General features: G+C 37.7%; 1 protein-coding gene across 2 annotated transcripts in view; it reads right to left on the bottom strand.

Moving 5' to 3' along the window:
• ZC3H7A (zinc finger CCCH-type containing 7A) overlaps positions 1-21,342 on the bottom strand; it is a 45,484-nt gene that overhangs the window by 9,603 nt on the left and 14,539 nt on the right. For both annotated transcript variants that reach the window (XM_084642270.1, XM_084642271.1), the window contains exons 2-16: positions 21,039-21,142; positions 20,102-20,141; positions 18,997-19,194; positions 17,551-17,709; positions 14,176-14,256; positions 14,047-14,088; positions 13,157-13,190; positions 11,920-12,206; positions 10,420-10,627; positions 9,338-9,405; positions 8,306-8,498; positions 6,447-6,608; positions 4,606-4,802; positions 4,249-4,346; positions 940-1,121 (exon numbers count right to left, since the gene is read on the bottom strand). In XM_084642270.1, the coding sequence (XP_084498396.1) occupies positions 940-1,121; positions 4,249-4,346; positions 4,606-4,802; positions 6,447-6,608; positions 8,306-8,498; positions 9,338-9,405; positions 10,420-10,627; positions 11,920-12,206; positions 13,157-13,190; positions 14,047-14,088; positions 14,176-14,256; positions 17,551-17,709; positions 18,997-19,194; positions 20,102-20,141; positions 21,039-21,106 (2,017 nt within the window). In that variant the 5' untranslated portion in view covers positions 21,107-21,142. The remainder of the gene's footprint in view (positions 1-939; positions 1,122-4,248; positions 4,347-4,605; positions 4,803-6,446; positions 6,609-8,305; positions 8,499-9,337; positions 9,406-10,419; positions 10,628-11,919; positions 12,207-13,156; positions 13,191-14,046; positions 14,089-14,175; positions 14,257-17,550; positions 17,710-18,996; positions 19,195-20,101; positions 20,142-21,038; positions 21,143-21,342) is intronic.

Here is a 21,342-nt window from a genome sequence, read left to right as displayed (position 1 = left end):
CTGTTGGTGCCCAGGGTTACTACTGCTCTTCAGCTCCCAGCCCCTTTTGACTGCTCACGCAGCTGGTAAGAGCTGCCCGGATGAGGGGACCTGGCTTTTGGGGTTGGCAGAGCCCTCGGGGAGCAGCCACTGCAGGAGGAGCCTTCCTGGCACACAATCCTTAGCTACCCCCTGCCTGCACCCTGCCCCTAGCTTACCCTCTGCCTGCACCCTGAACTACCCCTCCCCCGCCTGACACAGCCCCTAGCTACCCCATCTGCACCCTGAGCTACTCCCCTGCCAGCACACAGCCTCTAGCTACCCCCTCCCTGCACCCTGAACTACTCACTGCACACAGTCCCTTGCCATTCCCTGCCCTCATCCTGAACGGTTTTCAGAACTTTTTGAACTGAGTCCCCACTTTGAGTTCTATTTTTAGTTGAGGGCTCCCACAACCCAGACAGGCTGGATGGCCTACTGAGGTGAGGTGGAGGTGGTACTCCCTCCCTGGATCCCACTGTGGGGAGCTGTCCTGAACCCTGCCAGCCCTTGCCCCCACAAAATAGAAGTCAAACTATGCCTAAGCACAAGGGTCCCTCCTGCACCCAAGTCCCAAGTGGCCCTGAAGTTTTTAAATAGTGTGTTGAAGGGGGGGCCTCAGCAAGAAAAAGGTTGAGAATCCCTGGATTAAATGACCTCTCGAGGTCCCTTCCAGTCCTACGATTCCATGATTAAGAAACTATTAGTTTTGAGTTAAAGCTAAAAAGTTTCCTAATTTTATGTGCGTCTAGCAGTCTTACTCAATACCCACTAACTAGTAAAACTGACCAATGGTTTATTAGATATACAGAAGACTACAGAAGGTTGTAAGTAGAAGACACTGACAAATGGGTTAAGGAATTGCATTTCTTTTATCTTTTTGCACTGGGGGTAGGGGGTAATATTTAAATCCAAACATACCTGTCTCATTCTGCATTATCCAAACTTTGAGTTCTACAAGACTGTGTGCATAAAAACACTCATCTTCTCTTAAACAGCCATAACGGACCTCATGCCTGCACAGGTCTAGCTGACACTGAGCATGAAACGAACGGATTTTGGAATACTTTACTGTAGTTTCTCGCAAAATGTGGACAAGGCACCTGTTTTTGAAAAGAAAATCAATATTTTAAGCTTTCTGTAAAGTTACTGACCTTCCTTGTGCATATGGAAAGCATGCAATGTTACCATTCTTTCCACTTCATATTTTATTTTAATTTTGACAGCTCTTTAAAGTATCTTTTAATATACTGCTAGGCAGAGTAATCCTAGATTACTGCTGTTTGTTTAATGTTTACAAGTGAATTCTCTCTGTGACTATGAGGTCTTTCCACTTAAGGAATTATTAAAACTTTGGAAAATATGAGTTTATATATCAGCATGTAAATTTGAGCTTTAAAATAACAAATAGGCAGTATTCAGAGCCCTTTGTGCTCCTGGATTCTACTGTCATGGAAACTAACATGGAATTACATAGACACCTACTCTCCTTCCTCTGAGGTATGTGTACACACAACTCCTACTGAAGTCAGGGAGTAGATTATGTACAGCCAAGGGAGGCATTTGTCAAGAACAGATTTTTAAAGCCAGAAGAGACCATGAAGGTCATCTAGTCCAACTTCATGCATAAAACACAGGCCACAGGATTTTACCCTAGTAACCCTTGTATCAAGCTTACATGACTCTAGCTTAAGCAGAAATTACGTTGGGCTTGCCTATAGATAGCAGTAATGTGCACTGTTGGGGAGCGGGAGGTGATTTCTAAAGCACATTAGCATGTTGCACACTAACTGGTCCATGTAGACCCTACTGGCATAGGCTAACAGTTCCCGGGTGTGCTTTAACATAGTATTGTTTCAAAGCTGTTGGCATGAACTAAAAGTTTAGTGCATTTTAACAGGGTCTACAGAGACCAGTTAGTGCACAACACATTAATGCACTTTACAAAAAACACCCCCATAGCCCTCATTGCTGCTCCTTGTAAGCACGCCCTTAAAGTCTCCAAGTGATGAAGAACCCATCACGTTACTAGGAAAGCTGTTCCAATGGTTACTGATTTGCACTGCAGTAGCTCCCTGAAGCCCTCCCAATTATAGACCACTGTGGTAGATACTACAAGCACAAAATGTACCAAGAAGCTTATTTACCCTCATTTAAAAATTTGCATCTTATTTCCATTTTCATTTAGTCTAGCTTCAACATCCAGCCACTTAGTCTGCTAAATTAGAGTCCTCTACAATATCAGAAATCTTTTCCCTGTATTGGTGCATCTAGACCACAATAGCTCTCTTAACCTGCTCTTTGATAACTGGAAGAAATTAACTTTAAATTTCACTACACGCAAGCCTTTATTTACTACCTCACCAACCTGTGTTTCATCTAAAAGTTTTACCAGCAATTTTCTTGCAGATCACAGAAAAAATACTGACTGGCATTGAGCCAAGAACTGATCACTGCAGGACTCCACTGGAAACACCCCCACTCAGTAATTTTATACTACAGGTATTTTTTAAGTTCAGTTGAAGAAATTTGAATAAATTGCTCTCCAAACTCAAGTCCTGTTCCTGCAAGCCCATTGATGCAGGTAGATGCTTAAGACCAGGTGAAGCCCCACTGTAAGCAATGGAACTCTGAACAGGAACAGAGTCTGCAGATTACAGAATTAGGGTCTAAATTAACCATTTGCAGGGCAAGCGGGGTGGGGGGGGGGAATAGAAATGTCTCAGAAATCAGTGCTGTCTGTTATCAAATCTAATACTGCCTACTGCAGAACAATACTGGACCCAACAATACCCATTGTTTCCAAAGGCAAAGACATGACATCCCACTGCCAAGTAAATATTCCCACCTGCACAACCTGAAGTTTACCAATAACTATTTGTAGGCTTAAATTAAAAAAAATGGACTGACTTCACAGTATTTACCTTACTCTCATATTTGCAGTGTTTCCTTTACTTAGAACGAGAAACACTACAAACAGTGTAAATTTAATTCCTACTGACGGTAGAGTCCCCATATATTTAATAGTGCTCTCATTGTAGTCCAAATAGCTGTAACTTTCATACATACATAAAATCACATAAAGAGCTCTGTGGGATCTTTTGTTTTTTTAAACTTACAGTTTACCTCAGAAAATAATGAAGCTAGATAAGCTTTCAAACCTTATCCTCATACAAACTTGCACCAGTTTAATTAAACTGATGCAAACCCTTATCTGGATAATCTTATTTTAGTTTAAGAGTAACTTATTTTGGTTTAGTTTAAGTCTATTAGAAACAGGTTTAAGCTAAAAAAACATCATACTGTAACTGACATAAGAGGGGTTTGTAAAGGTTTAACTATATCAGTTTAAAGTCACACCTTTAGTAAACCAATGCAGCTTGCCAGGTACAGAAGCCCTTAGTAAGGGGCACTGATGGTTAATGGTTTCAAACAGATGGGAGTAGCTGATCAACATCACTGGTTTTCTTCAGCATTGAGAAAGAAGTTATCACTTTTATAATTAATGATGTAGGACTATATTTAGACAAGAAAATGCAACAAATGCATTAATTCAAAGCAAGCTATTTGTTGGTAATAGAACCTTTTGCCTCAGGTTCCCACCTGTAAGATAAAGGCAATACCTATAGCACAAAGATGCTGTCAGGCAAAATTTATGTTTTTAAAGTTTGTTGGCTAAAAAGCCTATATTGTTACTACTAGTACCGAAGCAAAACTACCAGACTGCTAGCAACTAAGAGGAGAAAGCCAATCTGCAGTTGTGGAATGAAAATTAGAATTTAAAATGCTTTGAAACCTCTGCTACAGTAGAACCTGAGAGTTGCAAACACCAATATTATGAAGTGACCAGTCAACCACACACACCGTTTGAAACCAGAAGTATGCAACTGGGCAGCAGCAGAGACAAAAAAAGAAAAATACAGTACAGTATTATTGTAACATAAGCTACTAAAAAAATAAAAGGCAAGTTTTAAAAGAAAGATTTGAAAAGGTAAGGAAACTGTTTGTGCTTGTTTCATTTAAATTACGATGGTTAAAAGCAGCATTTTTCTTCCACATAGTAAAGATTCAAAGCTGTATTTAGTCAATGTTCACTTGTAAACTTTTGAAAAAAACATCATGTTTTGCTCAGAGTTACGATCATTTCAGAGTTACAAACAACTTCGTAACTGAGGTTCTACTGTACTTTTAATTTGAAACTTATATTGAGTATATTTCAGACAGACATACTTGTTATCTTCAAAGTCATGCATGGCAGGGTGAGAACAAGAAGAAGAATTATCCTTGTTCCTTTTGCTTATTATTCTAGGTTTGTGATCAAAGCATTTCTGAAATACAAAAACAAGGGATTAAAGAAAAGTTGAATATATGTTTCATGTATGAAATCACCTTAAAAATTCTACTAGGGATGTAGACTGTGCAAACTATTATCCAACATGCACCTCAATGCTTACAAGTTAGTCATGCACCAAATCATTTCGTAAGCAGTTCACCTTACTATCTAGCAAAGCTGTTAAATGAAAAACTGTTTAAAATTGTTTCATATCTTTAGGAAACAAGCAGTCAAATATGCCTTTAAAGAAGCACCTCACAAAGAAACATAAATAGTCCGTGGTGTTCTTGAAGGAGTTGGGATACTGTAAAGTTGATCTTCCCATTTCCTCCAAAGAGAGCTTCTCGACTAAAGGCTCCTTTGCGCTCTAGAGTCCACACGTCTATCTCCTCCTGGCAATACGCAAACGTGCAGTGGCCTGGATACCTACACTCTTCTTCAGCAGCAACATCTAAGATGACATGAAATAAAAGTTAAATTTGACATTGCTTTTACACCACCACATTTATCATCACTAGATCTTAACTCTGCATTTCAGAAAGTCTGATGAAAAGCCACCTCTGTGATTAATTAATCTAGTATTTTGGTCTTACTCCTCTCTCCCAAACTTCATTTTGAATGACCACACCGCACCTTTAAGCAGGGGGAACACTGTCCAGGCTTAAGCAGTGCTTTATGGTGGCGAGGCAGGAGGTCAGAAACTGCTGCAAAAAGGTGAGTAGTCATCAGCTTTGTGGTGCTGACTCACCCCCAGGGAGTGTTAGGGACAGAAGGCTTTAAATGTGCAAGCCCTCGGCGTGGGAAGCCCTTTCTCCACCCAGCAGGCAAGGCAGCACCCACCCTCCCACCCCGAAAGGTGCGAATATCAGGCTGGGTTAGGACCTGCTGGGGGCATTGCGCTAATTGCTCCTTTTTAGGGGGGCTGGGAAGGAATTTTTCCCTCAACCCCTTATTGACTTCAGTGGAATGAGATGGTTTTTTTCCCACGTTCCCCAACCGGGGGGGGGGGAGATCAGGAGAAAAGGTGGTTAGGCTGTATGTTGCAACTCATTTAGTAAGTGTGGGGTGGATGTCCAGTGCAGATACTCCACAGGGAAGGCATCCAGTGACCAGCTAAATGGCCTGGTAAAGGACTTAAAAGGAGGTGCTGGTTAAAGGAACGGAACAGGGGAGTTGGGGACTCCTATGATTGGTAGGGCAGGGAGCCAACCCCCTTTCTTAAAGCCCACCTTAACTCTCCTACAAGCAGGGGTGAATGGCAAGGTCCAAGCAGTGGATTGGCTGGGGAACCAGGATGAAACTACCCAGAAACCCCAGGTAATTTGAATAAACATGGAGTTGCCTGCATTGTACACTTTTATCTGCCAGGTAGTCCTAGACATCTAATAAAAGTTGCGGCCCGATTAAATCCATATCAAAAAAGTCTCCTGTCCTCCTTTCAGTATAGCCGGACAACAACTTTACTACATTTAGGGCCCCTCAGAAGATATGGAGTGTCCATTAGAGCTTGCATGTGTACCCCAATTATCCTCACAGCCTCCAGCTTCCCTTCTGTATTTCAAGCCAAAAAAACAGAAAAATATTTTCACAGACATCCACTCTCTTCTCTGTAGGTAGGAGTACAAAATGTTAATTTGTGCACAATATCTGATCAAACTAATCAGCTCCCTGAAGTTGTAAGCAGAAGTTCATACCAAGAATCTATGAAGCAATGCTTACTTTTACTTAAGTGTCCAGAACCTCCAAGTCACAAGGATACTAGAGTTGGCTCTATTTGGAAATAGCCAGATACATTTTCATGTTTTTTAAATAAACAATTATAATTAGAGGTAGAATATGAACTAAATAATCACATTAGTTTTTATGATGGGGTTTCACTTAAATCCCTGTGGAAATATTAAAAATACCTATAAACTGTTTTTGTTAATCAGCAAAAACAATAGAGCTTCATTCTACATTTTATAACAAAAATGTACATGCATTACTTTATATTCAGTATAGGAATTAAAACCTTGCAATTAATTTTGCATTCAAACTAGTTAAATTTCCTTGTTAATTCAGTAAAAACTATGTAACTTCTATATTTAAAACATACCTTTACATATATAATATGGTCCTACATACTGAGTTTTTGTTGGTCTTGGGCGTATTTTTTTCCATGATTTATCTTCAGAATTCTTTATTTTACCAATTAGAATATCCTTTTTACACTTATGCTCTAAATTGGGATGGTAAGTGAAATCCAATAACTTAGGTCCTAAAATAATAGAAAAATTGTTTATAGTTTACATAAGCTATAAGTAACTGTGGAACTTGTATTCAGGCACATGTGTGAACAGACTGTTAAGAATTCTTACTTGCACCAATAAATTAGAAGAGCCAAAGTAATCTTAAATAAAAAAAGGGGGGGGAGAGAGGGAGAGTGGAAGAAAACTATGCAAATACTTACAAGACCAGACCAACAAGAAAAATAGGTCATTTAAGGAAGATTTTACAGTCTTCCTTTGCTTCCGCATGGGAATAACCAGCTGTATTTTTCTGTTTTTGCAGGCCCAAATGGGTAAATTTTCATAAAATTTGTTTTGGGCCTTTAATAAGTCATTGAGAACCATGCAACTAAATATTTAATTTTTATTAAACTTGAACAGCCAAAGAGGGAGTTCAAAGACAGAACACAACCTCAAGTAAAAAGTCAACTTTTGCATTCTGTAGGAATACAATACCAGCCCCACGGTCTAGTTGGTAGTGTTTTAACTGTCACATGCTAAGCACAGGGTTCAAAACTAGGTCTATTTTGCTTCCAAAGCCACAAATACTAAGAATACATATATACCAGCAAAGGGATTGTAAAGTTTCCAATGCTCAGTGACCATCCCAGTCAATAAAAGGAGTTACAATAACCCACTAAGAATAGAGTCTGGTGCATTCCTGTCCGGTTCTCTTTGAACAAAAAAGTTCATGGTGGAACTGTGTGGTTTCAGAAATGGGTAGGAAAAGCAGGGATGCAAAGAAACAAGGGAAGAAACCAATGCTTTGTTAAAGGCCAACATATGGATATATCTTAAAGTTCATCCTTCAGCATTTTCTAACTGCTGCTTTTTATTAAACATCATGTCTATGTGGCATTTCAAAATCACCTGTTGATCCTCCTTACACAGTAATAAAAGTAGTTTTAAACTAAAGAGCAATAAACTGCAAACTACAATAACCATTCCCTAGATATATCAGTGTAGTATTTTAGAATTATTATACATGTTTTATTGCTCTACTAATATTTCAGAATGTCTATAACCTGAAGAATAGTGCTCAATTTTAAGAATAGTCTTGATGAAAAAAAAGTTGCTTATAGAATACAGCTGTGTAATAGCAATAGCTCAGACCTCAAAGATTAGTTCTGTGAATGGCCCAAAATAGGTTAAGACCCTCTGTGTCAATGAAGGCAAGTTAATAATTATTGCTAAGGTTTGGAAGCATCACGATAATGATTTAGAATTAGTTTGAAAGAACAATAAAACAGATGGGATGTGAAGGTTACCGGGTACTTTGAATTGCAGTTCAATTCCCCATGACCAATCAGAGTGGGTATTGCAAGTTTTTAAGTCTTGAGCAAAGGTGTCATTCTTCAGAGTACCCTGGGGGTTGGGAGGAAAGTGAATACAGAATGTGAATGACCTTACACAGTAAGCCTTCAGCTTGAGGAAAGCATGTTGTGATTGCTGGGTGTTTTAGAAATTAAGAACCCATTAGGACAAGACCATGAAATCAAGAAAAAAAAAGGTAGAAAAAGGGTTGCAACGTTTTTTATGACTCAATATTCAGATCCATATTCTGTTTGTAAATGATACACAATTCAAAACTGAGCACTTCTAGAAACCAACAACATTTTAATTTACAATGCTGATATAGTACATATGTATTTAATTATCTATCAAACTGACTTCCTGCGCTCCTTACCTGTTTTGATGAAACATAATTGGCAGGCCTGTCTTAGTTCATGTGTACCTTCCAATGGGTTTCTTCCAACAAGTGATGCAGATACAGCTACGTTAGCAGTTCCACTGCTAAAAACATGTGAAAAGTCATTCCTAGTTTGACCTGCAATTCCCATGTAATCCTCAGTCCCAAACAAAGCATTGGGGCCATTTATCTGCCAGAAGAAACAAGATTTAACTTGATCTGTCAACCTCATTTTAAGATCTCCAAAACTAGAACTTAGTTAGTGAAGGTTTTCCTCAAAACATCAGATTGTCTTCATATAGGGTTCAATTGCAAGCTTGGCTGCATATCCACACAGGGGAATAAGGAGCTCATATCCCCATTACAGGCTGAATGCACTGCCAAACCCCACACTGGGACTGAGAGAAGTGCAGTAGCGGGTGGGCTGAGAGTATGCAAATCACTAGCTCCACCCATACACCAGCCAGCCACTGCTGAGAAAGCATTTGGGAAAAATAAGATACATGAGCTTCAGATGCAAGTACAGCACAGATCAGATTGAAAGTCTTAGTCACAATATTGTTACTGCCCTGCTTGTGGACTACTGCAGTTACATACTGCCCCTTATTCTGGCTGGACTGCAAGGTGGTAAGATGGCAAACTCATAGACGATAACATTCAGACAGTTGTGACCACATGTGGTCATTTTAAGCTTCCATGCTGCATTTTGCTAAAAAGTTTACCAAATTCAAAAATTGGCTAGGACACTAGTATATACAATTTCCTCATCTAAAATTCCCCCTGGATTTTCGGAAAGTAGTTTGGGTTTTTTTTTTAAACTTTCTGTCTTAGAGTGTTGCTGTGTACTATTCAAACAGATACTGTTTTCCCACTCCAGTTGCTACATTTTAATGGTGGATGAAGCTATCCCTGCATTTTTAAAACTAATAATAATAATAATAAAAATAAAAAAATAAAAACTTCCTTAAACCCTGATGACTAAATATTAAAGATTTGATTCATGTGAAGGAAAATGTGGAAGATACTTACAAGTAAAAGAGAGGAATTATTGCTGTTAAGTGTTGGTGTTCCATCTCTAGAAACTGAACTGGATAGATCTGGACAGTGATTAAGAAACAATTTTTCAGTTATTTCCCCTCTCAGCACATTTTATTGATGTAAGAATTTGCATCTGCTATAGAGGTGACAGGGGTCAATGTCTTTTCCCACTACATGCAAATGCCTTTTGGTCTCTGGACAGAAAGACAAGGTAAGTCATCTTGACTCAGTCAATCAATGGATTACCTTTAATAGCAGCCCCACAGAACATGTGTTGAGGCAGTCACTGTAAGGACAGACTGAAGAAAGAGGTCCAGAATGTAAAAGGTGGGCAAACAGGCAACAGTTCACTTTCAAATCCCTGGTTGTGGACATGGTTAGGGAGACAGTCTACCAAAATTTTGCAATAGCCATTCTTCTACAAAGAATGTGCAACTACAAGATTTTTGACTGATATAAGGGGGATTATTTTTTCAACTCTAGTTTATTGCATATTTCCTATTTATTTAGCTCATTACTGATCTTGGTATTCATCACCACTTACACCTATTTAGATTCAGTGTTAAGCAAATTTTTTAAACAGGTCTTTGCTGGGTTTTTTCAGTGTGTACTCTCCCCTGTGTAGTCATTTTAGAATCTTGAGAGTAAAAAAACAGCCCCATTTATTTACTCCCATTTCACTCAGGCACATATTAAATCCCCAGCCTCACCCAGATTTTTAAATGGAGTTTAAAATTTACTTCCTTCTCAGGTTAATTTTTCATGCACAACATCAAAACAGCTTTAGGAAAACCCATGTAATAGTTCATGCAGATCCAGCAGAGGGCGTCTAGAACATGTTTATGTAGATACCACATGAACAGTTGCTTTGTTTTTAATTCTTGGTCACAGTATATATTGACTATACATTTGATACATTTAAAACATAGGCAAGTCAAACTGCCTGAACGTTTCACCACAAACCTTTAATGTTTACACTGATTAGTAGTGAGAAGTCAGCTGTCATTCACAAACTTCTCCCACTCTCTATTAAAGTAAGATTAAACAGGTATAACTTCAGACTCATTTCTTACCTCTTTTTGAGTCACTGATTGGAAAGGTGTTTAAAGAGGAACAAAAATTTTCCAAAGAAGAAGCCAGAGGCTGTGAATACATTTCTGAAAATGAGGCTGCTGGAACAAATCCTGCACCAACTGGTAAAGTTCCTAACAAAGTTGTGGAGAAGGCTATATTGGGAGCTACACTAGCTGATGGAATGGGTCCTCCGACTACTGTGGTTTGCTGAGGGGGGGGGGGGGGAAAAAAGAAGAGAAATATTTTTACTAAATGTTCATTCAGAATTTTTTTTTTCAAAAAGGTTAAGAGGTCTGCAACAGTCTAGCTTTTAGTAATTTGCTTTGTTTTAGCACAAAAACCCTATCTCTAAACAGGTAAAGGTAAAATGAAGACTATCTTGAACTTCAGTCCTTCAATCTAAATTTTAGACCCTAATGCTGCAGAGACTTACCCATGTTCAACTTTATACACGGTGAATAGTCCTATTAACTTCAGCAGAACTAATCACAACATGTAAAGTTAAGCACAGGTTTAAAACCCTTGCAGGACCAGGACCAGACCCTGAGAGTTTAGTTTCTAAAATACCTTTAAATACACAGACAAAAGAGGCAGCAGAAATTAAAGAGGCCTAAAAATATTTAATGGAATTTTAAGAAGTCTTATTCTAACATGGTAGATTGTTTCCTAGAACTCCTTTACTTTGCAATATCTATTTCAGAAATTTAGAAAGTTACATTTCTCAGTTTATTTTAAAATACTGAAAGTTAAATATTCAGAGTAAGCTTTCTAAATAGTGTTGCTTTAAAAAACACTTTAAGACAGAGAATCACCACACACTTCTCAAAACTGAACCTTATTCTAAATTGTGTCCACTAAACCTGCATGAAGAATCTACTTACTACAGCCTCATTAGTAAATTATACTAATAGTATTATCCTGATTAGTTTCGTGCTGTTCTGGGAGGAACTATTATTCACTTTACAGTTACAATCTGTTCAAGAATTGACATGATACCATTTCCTTACTTCAAGGATAATGCTATATGCTAAAGTTAACATATTAACATACTGGCAGGTTTCCCCTCCCCCCACAACTGCTCAACTGGACATCAGAGAGTAGACAATTTTATGAGATTGCATATTTGTGTTAGCAGTTCAGCACATCATTTTCAAATTCTTTTAGAACCGTCAGATATACACCATCTGATCCTAGTGACCTGCTATTTAATGTATCTGTCTGTTCCAGAACTGCCTCTAAACCCCTCAATCTCTGACACTGCTTTATCTTTATTACCTGATAAGAGCTGGTCGGATAATGCTGTCACTATTCTAAGAAGAAACTGAAAACATGACATTTCTGCTGGGAAGTTCATATTAGAGTCAAAAGACAGGGTGCAATTTGACAGAATAGGCATGACTATAGTTTATACACTTAGTTGTGAGCCTGCTTATCAAACTAAAAACAAGATTTCATTTGAAATGATTCCTCTCCAGAAAAAATTAAACACAAAAGTTTACCGTTACACTTTCATCCGAGTCAGGTACAGAATCAAGTAGTTCATCAAGTTCTTCCCCAATACTAATATCATCTCCATCTCCACAATCTAAACATGCTTCTGGAATAGAGAAAGAGAGGTTTCCCCCATTTGCCAGCACTGCGGAAGGCAGAGAACTCTTTTCCACTTGAAGAGGCATGACAGAAGATACGGATTGCATAGGTATTGAGGCCAAGTCACTTGACACTTCTGGGACAAAATTTGATGACGGAACAGTAGAAAGTGTCTCTTGTTTCTCTTCTGATAAATCTGAAACAGGTAATTTGGGAAAGAGACCAAAACTTTTAGTCAATGTTCTGCAAAAAAAAAAAAAAAAAAAAAAAAATTCTTTCACCACTTTTAATCTGGTACAAATATGTTTTGCCTTAAAGAAATTTAATTTTGGAATAAAGATATAGATGCTTAAGAAAAGCATACCAAGTGTTTGTATTAACCAATTAACTTCAGAAGAAAATATGCAGATGTGTATATTGGAATGTTTGCATATTTTGATATGCTAAGTAGGCAGGAAGAGTTGGAGACTTGTGGCCTAAGTTATCACATGCTAGCTTTATTCTGCCTCCCCATGTCCACCCCCTCAGCACTAATTTTTCCAAGTTACAGAAGTTATATTAGAACACCACAATATTAAAAAAAAAAAGAGAAAAAACAACAAAGTCAGGAAATTTAAATAAAGTTTGCTCAGCCACCTTAACCTGTATTCTCTTATGCATACACACACACACACACCATTCACTCAAATCCCTCAAAATGCCATACACCTTTCACACAGTCTATTAAGTTTAGTTTGCTGGCAAATTAAAAAACTGTTCTAAGAAGTGATATGTGAAGTTATTTCTTGGACTGACTTGAGAAACTTTTTTGATTTTTTTAAATAATTTTTTTAACCCCTTGAAGTGGAGACTGTGTCACCTTTACAAGTCACTACAGTTATTACCTATGACAAGGGATGTAGGAGAAACCACTGCTGAAGTCATCTTTGAAAGCAGCTTTCCTAGTTGTAATGCTCTTTGTACCTTCACACACACTTGATAGAAATATAATACCAGTTTCACAGAAGGCAAACTCCAGAAAAGAGCTCAATTCATGATTCATATAAAGAATTTTATGAATATTGACAATGACAAACACACCAGCGCTGCACTTTGTATCTAGCTTCCTTTCATTAACAAACAATATTGTAGTCCAGGAAGACTCACCTGACTCAATATCTTCTACAGAAGAATTTGAATTCTGTAGATAAGTAAAACAATCAATTAATTTGAAGAGCAACAAGACCCTTCAAGCACACATTTTTAAGTTGACTTTATCAATCTAAGTTTGACCTAAAATTTAGCTTTTGTAAAATTTATGAGAATTTAGATTTCCACAATTAAAGATGAAAGAAAAATCGCTTTTCAAACAAAAGCATTCCTTGTAGTGTGTGAAACCCAAGCATTGCAGCCATAAGAAACTGAAATTAACAAAAGTGAGACTAAACATAACAAATTTTCATTTCCTAAAATAAGATATGTTCTTTATTTACTGTTTAGATTTAAATAAACTGTTTTAAAGTGTTCATGTTTACTAATGTAACGTGTAACCAATTCTAGCCAACATCTGTTTACAATTTAGGTGAACTTTATGCCTCTAAGACCAGGAACTGCATCTGTGCAGGTCTCATAGTACATCTTTATCAGTGTCTGAGCTGCATTCAACTTGCTATCCTTAACCTATGTGAACCATAGTACTCACCTGGACATCTGTAGTACTTAAGTTGTCATTAAGTACAGAAAGCAATGGTTAACTGTGTCCATTTAGCAAGACCTTACGAATAATTAAGGCCAAACAGAGTAAAGACAGCATTTTTAACTATCTTTTATTCAAGGAAGTTCTCGTACAAAGATAACTTGGATAAAAGTGATCAAATGATTGAGTAAGATATTATACTCATGGCAAAACCAAGCACAAGGTTAGACAAGAATCCTTACCATTGCCTAAGATACAGAAACTTTAACCAAATGTTAACTGGTCAGTTTCACTTCACTGTAAGAATACAGAAAATAGTTCTTTCAAAATCAATTTATACTGTGAACATGTGGACCCTTACCTTAATTGACACTTCTCCAGAAACTGAGTTTGAGGAAGTTGGCTGCAATTAAACAGGTCATGGTAAGTGTAAGTTGATATTAAAAATTCAGAATGAGGTTTAAAAACAAAACAAAACAAGCTTCCTTACCCTTGCTCTGACATATGCTTTTCTTATTTTTAATCCTAGTTTCTGAGCAAGTTCTTGAGTCAGCTTTATCACACTTTCATCCTAAAACAAATACATATACATTTCTATATACTTCTATACATACACTCACAACCCCCACCCCTCAGGCAAAGTGATACAACTGTTTTCTCATTCCAAAGTAAATAGGAATTATGATAGTGTGCTTCTAACCCCACATGTAAATAAAAATTATAAACGTCTATAACTGAGTTCAAAGGTATATACCATTTTATCCAAGATGAGTTTAAGATCCATAAAGACAAAGGCCTTTAGCAATTAAAGCGTGATTTACAGATTCTACAGTTTGAGTATTTTTTGTAGTTTTACAAACTGAAGGCCACATTTCGATTAGCATGTCAACTATTAAAGAACATCACTGAATATTTAATTTGTTTTTGGGAATATACTCTGTTGTATCTGGAAGCGTTGTGTTAAAATCAAGTCATATTTCACTTTGTCCTAGTTAATTCATATTTTAGATGACAGATAGCATTTAGAATATTTGACAGTTTAAAGTTTAGTTTTCAGAATATGTCATATAAAGTTACAAGAAGAATCAAGGCAGATTTACTTTAAACCTTAGAGCCAAGGTATTCAAACATGAGTACCTAAAGTTAGGCTTTGAAATTGAAATTTAGACACCTAGCTAAGTGGTCCAGTTTTCAGGTGTATGAAGCAGAGAAATGCCAACTGAAGTGGTCATGTGTGCCCAGCACTTTTAAATTTCTGGCCACTTTGCCAAAAATTGTGTCTTGAAAAGGAAAAAAAAAGCCACACAAAAGTCACAATCATGTCTTCTAAAGGTTCATTTTGAACAGGATGCCAGATTAAAGATATATATTAATCAATATTTAGAATCAAATGGAGAAGAAGTAACCATTCACCCCACAGCATAGATAGCAAAAGAAAAATCTATGGTGGAGACTAGTCAGTGGGAGAAGCCACATCTACAAAGGCATCTGAAACAAGGCAGAAGGGGGAATGCCAAATATGAAACAGTCACGGGTCTTAAGCACAGCACAAAATCCATCACAAACGGAATAGTCAGCTAGTACTAACATGACACCTGCCATTACATTACTGGGATAAGGGATGTTTACAAAGAGGTCTATCATTCAGGGCCATCCTTAGGATTTATGGGACCTGACACAGTATTATTAAACTGGTGCCCCATGACCAATGGAAGCAAGTTTTTTGTACTACAGTCATTAAAATTAAAAATGTATTTGACATAAGGGAGGTCCTTTGAAGGATTTATTTTAAAAACTGCAGGTCTGAAAATCCAAGCATTTAAGCCTAAAGATGAATACTCAGATTGTGCATCTAAAAATCCGCGGCCGCCGCTTCCCGCAGCCCCATTGGCCTGCAGCAGCAAACCACAGCCAGTGGGAGCTGCAATCCGCCGAACCTGCAGACGCAGCAGGTAAACAAATCGGCCCAGCCTGCCAGGGGCTTTCCCTGAACAAGCGGCATCCCAAGTTTGGGAAACACTGCACTAATGAATTATTTTTAAAGCAAATTTTAATACAAGGTCCTGTAGACTAACATGTTCTGAGTAAATATTACAGTAATGCACAACTGTTTTTGTCAGTAAATTCAGAATCTGACAGTATATACCTGGGGGTTGGCAAATGCCTGTCAAATGACTTCATTACCACTTGAATGGCTCTTTAACAGTTTCAACATTGTGCTAATAGGCCTGGCAGGCTGGAAGGCTCTCTCACTTTTAAGTTACTAGATCCCCTCTGGAGTAAGAGTCACCAGGCTGCAGCAACCAGCTGTGGGAGCCTGCAGGAAGGGTCAGAACAGGGGATAGGAAGAGGTGGGAGGGTGGATACTAAGACCCAGGGGTACCCCAAATTTTTGGGTGACCTACACAGCCTTGAATGCCTAAGGACGGCCCTGCTATCATTAAAAGAAAAGGAGTACTTGTGGCACCTTAGAGACTAACCAATTTATTTGAGCATGAGCTTTCGTGAGCTACAGCTCACTTCATCGGATGCATACTGTGGAAACTGCAGCAGACTTTATATACACACAGAGAATATGAAACAATACCTCCTCCCACCCCACTGTCCTGCTGGTAATAGCTTATCTAAAGTGATCATCAAGTTGGGCCATTTCCAGCACAAATCCAGGTTTTCTCACCCTCCACCCCCCCACACAAATTCACTCTCCTGCTGGTGATAGCCCATCCAAAGTGACCACTCTCCCTACAATGTGCATGATAATCAAGTTGGGTCATTTCCTGCACAAATCCAGGTTCTCTCACCCCCTCACCCCCCTCCCAAAAACCACACACACAAACTCACTATCCTGCTGGTAATAGCTCATCCAAAGTGACCACTCTCCCTACAATGTGCATGATAATCAAGGTGGGCCATTTCCAGCACAAATTCAGGTTCTCTCACCCCCCCCCCACCCCCATACACACACAAACTCACTCTCCTGCTGGATTTAATTTAATCATTTAATCCTTGTGGCCAAAGTAAATAATTCCAATTTGCATAGCTTATCTGATTCTAATGCACTTTTTAAAAATATGTATTTAAAGGAGAGGACATTTTTCTGAAGGTAAGAAGTGTGATTTGAAGATTCTGAATGTATGACAGGTAAATAAATATTAGAATAGCTAGAGGAAATCCAGAACATTAAAGAAATTCAAAAACAATCTGATACTCAGATTGAGGCTCCCATGCCACAAGTGGCTCTTTAATGCATCTCCTGCGGTTCTTTGCAGCACATGCTATTAAAACACAAATGTGATTTAAATTATTAACCAATCAGGAGACTTTTACTATGTTATTAACCAACTGTAGTTGATCAAATAATATGTGGTCAGTCATTCTGCTGTGAGAATTATATATATATAAATAAAAAAAATAAAAATGAAAACTAAATAATATTTCCCATCATACAGTTTCAATATGAATATGGAGTACTATAGTGTGAATTTATCGTTTCATTTACCACTGTGGCTCTTTTGGGTAATGCTGATTGCTAATTTGGCTCCTGAACCACTGAGGTCTGAGTATCACTGCTCTAAAAGAATCTCACTGATGCCATCCATACATACTAGCAAAAACAAAACATCACGTGACTCAATTTTCCTTGCTGAAAAAGATCAGGCAACTGTGTCAGCTCTACTTAATTTGGGGGCCCTAGTTTTTCCTACCAAAAAAAACAAAACAAAACAAAACCCTCATATTTCTTAGCTTCCACACTGAAAACAGGTGCAATAAATAAGCATTCGAGAAAATATTGTATTACATAAAGTACCAGCTATTTCCAAAACATTATTTGTAAAGTAAACTTAACAATGTATAATTTACTTACCTGTGGTACAGCCAGAGAGCATTTTGCAACAACATCGTAAGCCTTCTTATACCTTCCCAATTCATTTAAGGCTTTGGATTTCCGATATAGAGCTCTGAAATTGTTTTCATTTAACCTTAAAGCTATTTCACAGTTTTCTAGAACTTTATCATGCAATCTCTGTGAGAAAGGCAAAAAAGTTTAAGGGCTTATTCAATAAATAATATTTTGTTACTAGAGTAGAAGATTGAAATAGCGTATATTTAAATCAAAAAGTGCTGGAATTCTTCTTAGGATGTTATTCCTTGTTAACGTTTTACTTCTGGATAAAAGTGAGTAACTGACCCAAAATTAACGCTGTTTACTGTTCTTACAAATAGCATGGAATGCTGTGTAGTCAGATTGCAAATGAAGACAGACAGTATTTTGCCAAAGTATGCTAGAACCCTCTTTGTAGTCCAGCTAAAACATAATTCAACCTTGAAATAATAAAAAAAGTTAGTATTTATTTCAAGGCTACCATTTACCATATTTAATGAAAAATCACTGACTCAGGTAGCACAGCAGAGTAGTTACCTTACAAAGGTAGCGTTCATGCAGCAAAAGTACTAAAGCCTGCTTGTACTAAGCCTCATGATCCTAGTTTTTATTATTTGACAAAAGTGCAGTGTATCTGGCTCACAGAAAGACAGACAGCCCTATTACTTGAACAGATTCTGGATAGTTCAGTTCTAGATGAATTCAAGGTAGAAGTTTAAGATTTTATTTTGAATTCATTCTGGAAATAAGACAGGGTTTTCTTTATGTAGCTGGAAAGGAAGGAAACAGTAATAATGCCTTTGGTTCATTAATTCTTCATACTTGATATCTGTTGATGTTCTAGTAAATGGATCACTATAATGGTAAATGACAAATGGAAAATTTTAGAAGAGGCACCACAGATGATTTGTGAGAGGAGGAAGTATCTGGCCTCACTCATTAGCAACTTTTCTAGACAATTAAGGAGCAGCACTAGTACTGTATATATACAGATTTATGCTCCCTACATAGGTCACACTGGTTGAAAAGGTCCATGTGTAGCTTAAGTATAAAGCCCAGTGAAAAACAGGGGCATCATTAAGATCTCCCCCCACCCCCCCAAAACATGTCCACCCACAGACAAAAAGACAGGGAAGTAGGTATAGTACAAATCTTATCTGAAGGATGAACCTACCGCTTTATCAGCATTTGAGTGTGGTATGACCATTTTATATTAGTAGGATACTTCTAGTATTATAGTCTAAATATATCTAGACACATGCTTACATATTTAAAGAGAGACGACTGAGAATCAAGTTTTGAATCATTTTGACAATTCTTAAACCATAACCAAGAGCTCTTTATCTACTAGTGAATTTTCTATGGCTTCATATTTTGTTAATGTACTCTCTCTGAAAAGAAGCAAAAGCTTAAATAAAAATAGCTTACCAAATTTGAATAACATGCTATACGGTTTACATGCAGCTTCTCTAGTATTTCATTGGAAATGTGGATTTCTTCAGAATTGGCATAATCTGATATGTTTAAAGCTTCTGTATAGTGGCTCTGTGACCTTCCCCAATCACCTTCTCGGTATGCATCATTCCCTTCATTGAAGAGATTTCTAACAAGCCCTCGTATGAATAACTGGAACAAAGAAGCACTCATGAACAGAAGAACTCTCTGCAAACATTCCATACTTCTGAATACATATTAACTCACAATTTTCTCGCAACAAGTTAATGGGAAAAAAATTGAATGCAAAGATTTGGTTTCCAGGTTAAAAGAATATACACTACAGGAAAGTAGCAAGAGAAGTATTATCTAGGCATTTCTAAGGTACCCATTACCAAAGAACCTAGGTATAAATGTAGGACACAACTGTTGACAAAGCAGCTCATGAAAGATGTACGACATGTGAAATAGTTACCCTTTGCAGGAACAAAACACACACACACACACACACACACACACAATATATATATTCTGGTATTTCACACGGAAGTCTCAGACAGGAAAAGTTTGGATCAGACCAGTTGCCCATTCATGTCCAAAACTCAAACCACTGAGAAAGAAGAGAGTTTTAATATCAACAGAAAGCGAGCTGCAAAACTAAACTAATGACCAGTTATCTACAACTGCAGAAAAATGCCTGGGTAGTTTCACCATGTGAATCTACCTCCTCCTGTCTAGCTAATGGGGTGCTAAACTAACTTCACTGAAAAAAGAACATGATCTTGATTCCTGAAATTGTTGGAACTAAGTTTGTAGCCAAGGTTGAGTGAACTTGCAGTTTAAAAATTCTCTCTCTGAGCTACTATATAACTTATTTCTGTGCATTCAAATATTTGATTATATACATGGCAGGGTGAGACAAGATAGTGAAAGATAAATACCACTGCAGTTTATCAGTATTAAAAACTAGTAAAAATGTCATTTAGACCCTCAGAAAAACTGACAGTTTTTTTTTTTTTAAAAAAAGCACCACAAGGAAGATTTCCACCTATTATAGAATCATATGTTTCTAATAGATTTCAGAGAATAACTCCATTACCTCATACTGTTCTTGTGTCCCTGGATAGGGCAGAGTAGACCTAGGAATTAAAGATAAGCAAATTTTGTAAATGAATAGATTGTTAAAAATAAATATTAAACTTAGTGTTGTCTGTAGCACTCAGAACCCTTAATTCATTCCCTGAGCACCATCCATTTTGTATATTAGGCAGGGGTCCTAGAAAAAAGAGTAGCTGTTAATTACATGTTTCAGAGTAGCAGCCGTGTTAGTCTATATCCGCAAAAAGAAAAGGAGTACTTGTGGCACCTTAGAGACTAACACATTTATTTGAGCATAGGCTTTCGTGAGCTACAGCTCACTTCGTCGGATGCAGTGAGCTGTAGCTCATGAAAGCCTATGCTCAAATAAATGTTAGTCTCTAAGGTGCCACATGTACTCCTTTTCTTTTTGTTAGTTACATGATTGCACACTACTGTAATGCTTACGCACCAGTAGCCTAAATTAAGGGTGCATGGTCAGCCTTAGTTCTGGCATTCCTACTTGTGTTAAAGCAAACGGGAGGGTCAATTTTGAGCCCCTAAACATTTAAAAACAAGAGTATGCTGAAATGTGGATAGATAATGAAGTATGAATTGGCCAAATGCTCACCCTTATCTCACTCTTTAAAGACAGTATAAATAAAAAGTCTAACCACATTTTAAGTCTCAGGTTTCAGAGTAACAGCCGTGTTAGTCTGTATTCGCAAAAAGAAAAGGAGGACTTGTGGCACCTTAGAGACTAACCAATTTATTTGAGCATGAGCTTTCGTGAGCTACAGCTCACTGCATCCGATGAAGTGAGCTGTAGCTCACGAAAGCTCATGCTCAAATAAATTGGTTAGTCTCTAAGGTGCCATAAGTACTCCTTTTCTTTTCACATTTTAAGTAGGACTGTACACACACACAAACCCATAAGAACATCTGTCATAAGATCTTACTGTATAAATTGCAATCCTTTCTTGATGTCCTGCTGTCTGATACTTCTGTCTTCAGGTACACTGGACATGTTACCCCGCACATCCACTTTTTAACTCTGCGGTTTCTGAAAGAATAAACAGAGGCTTTTAACATGCCCCACTTGCTAGTACATTTGCCTCTAGACCAGATGGTTCAAATCTCACACCAGGGCTAGGTTCAATAACAATGCTGATACTGCACAGAAGTAGGAGCGAGAAGTCATTTTTTCCAGACGCTGCATTAAAATTAAGTTCCTACTGTAAGCAGGGGTGGGTATAAGCCGAG

This window comes from Lepidochelys olivacea (assembly GCF_965140295.1).
Source record: "Lepidochelys olivacea isolate rLepOli2 genome assembly, chromosome: 10".
In the NCBI taxonomy this organism is placed as follows: Eukaryota; Metazoa; Chordata; order Testudines; family Cheloniidae; genus Lepidochelys; species Lepidochelys olivacea.
Note: the sequence above shows the minus strand (reverse complement) of the source record. Positions and strands in the feature narration are given on the sequence as shown.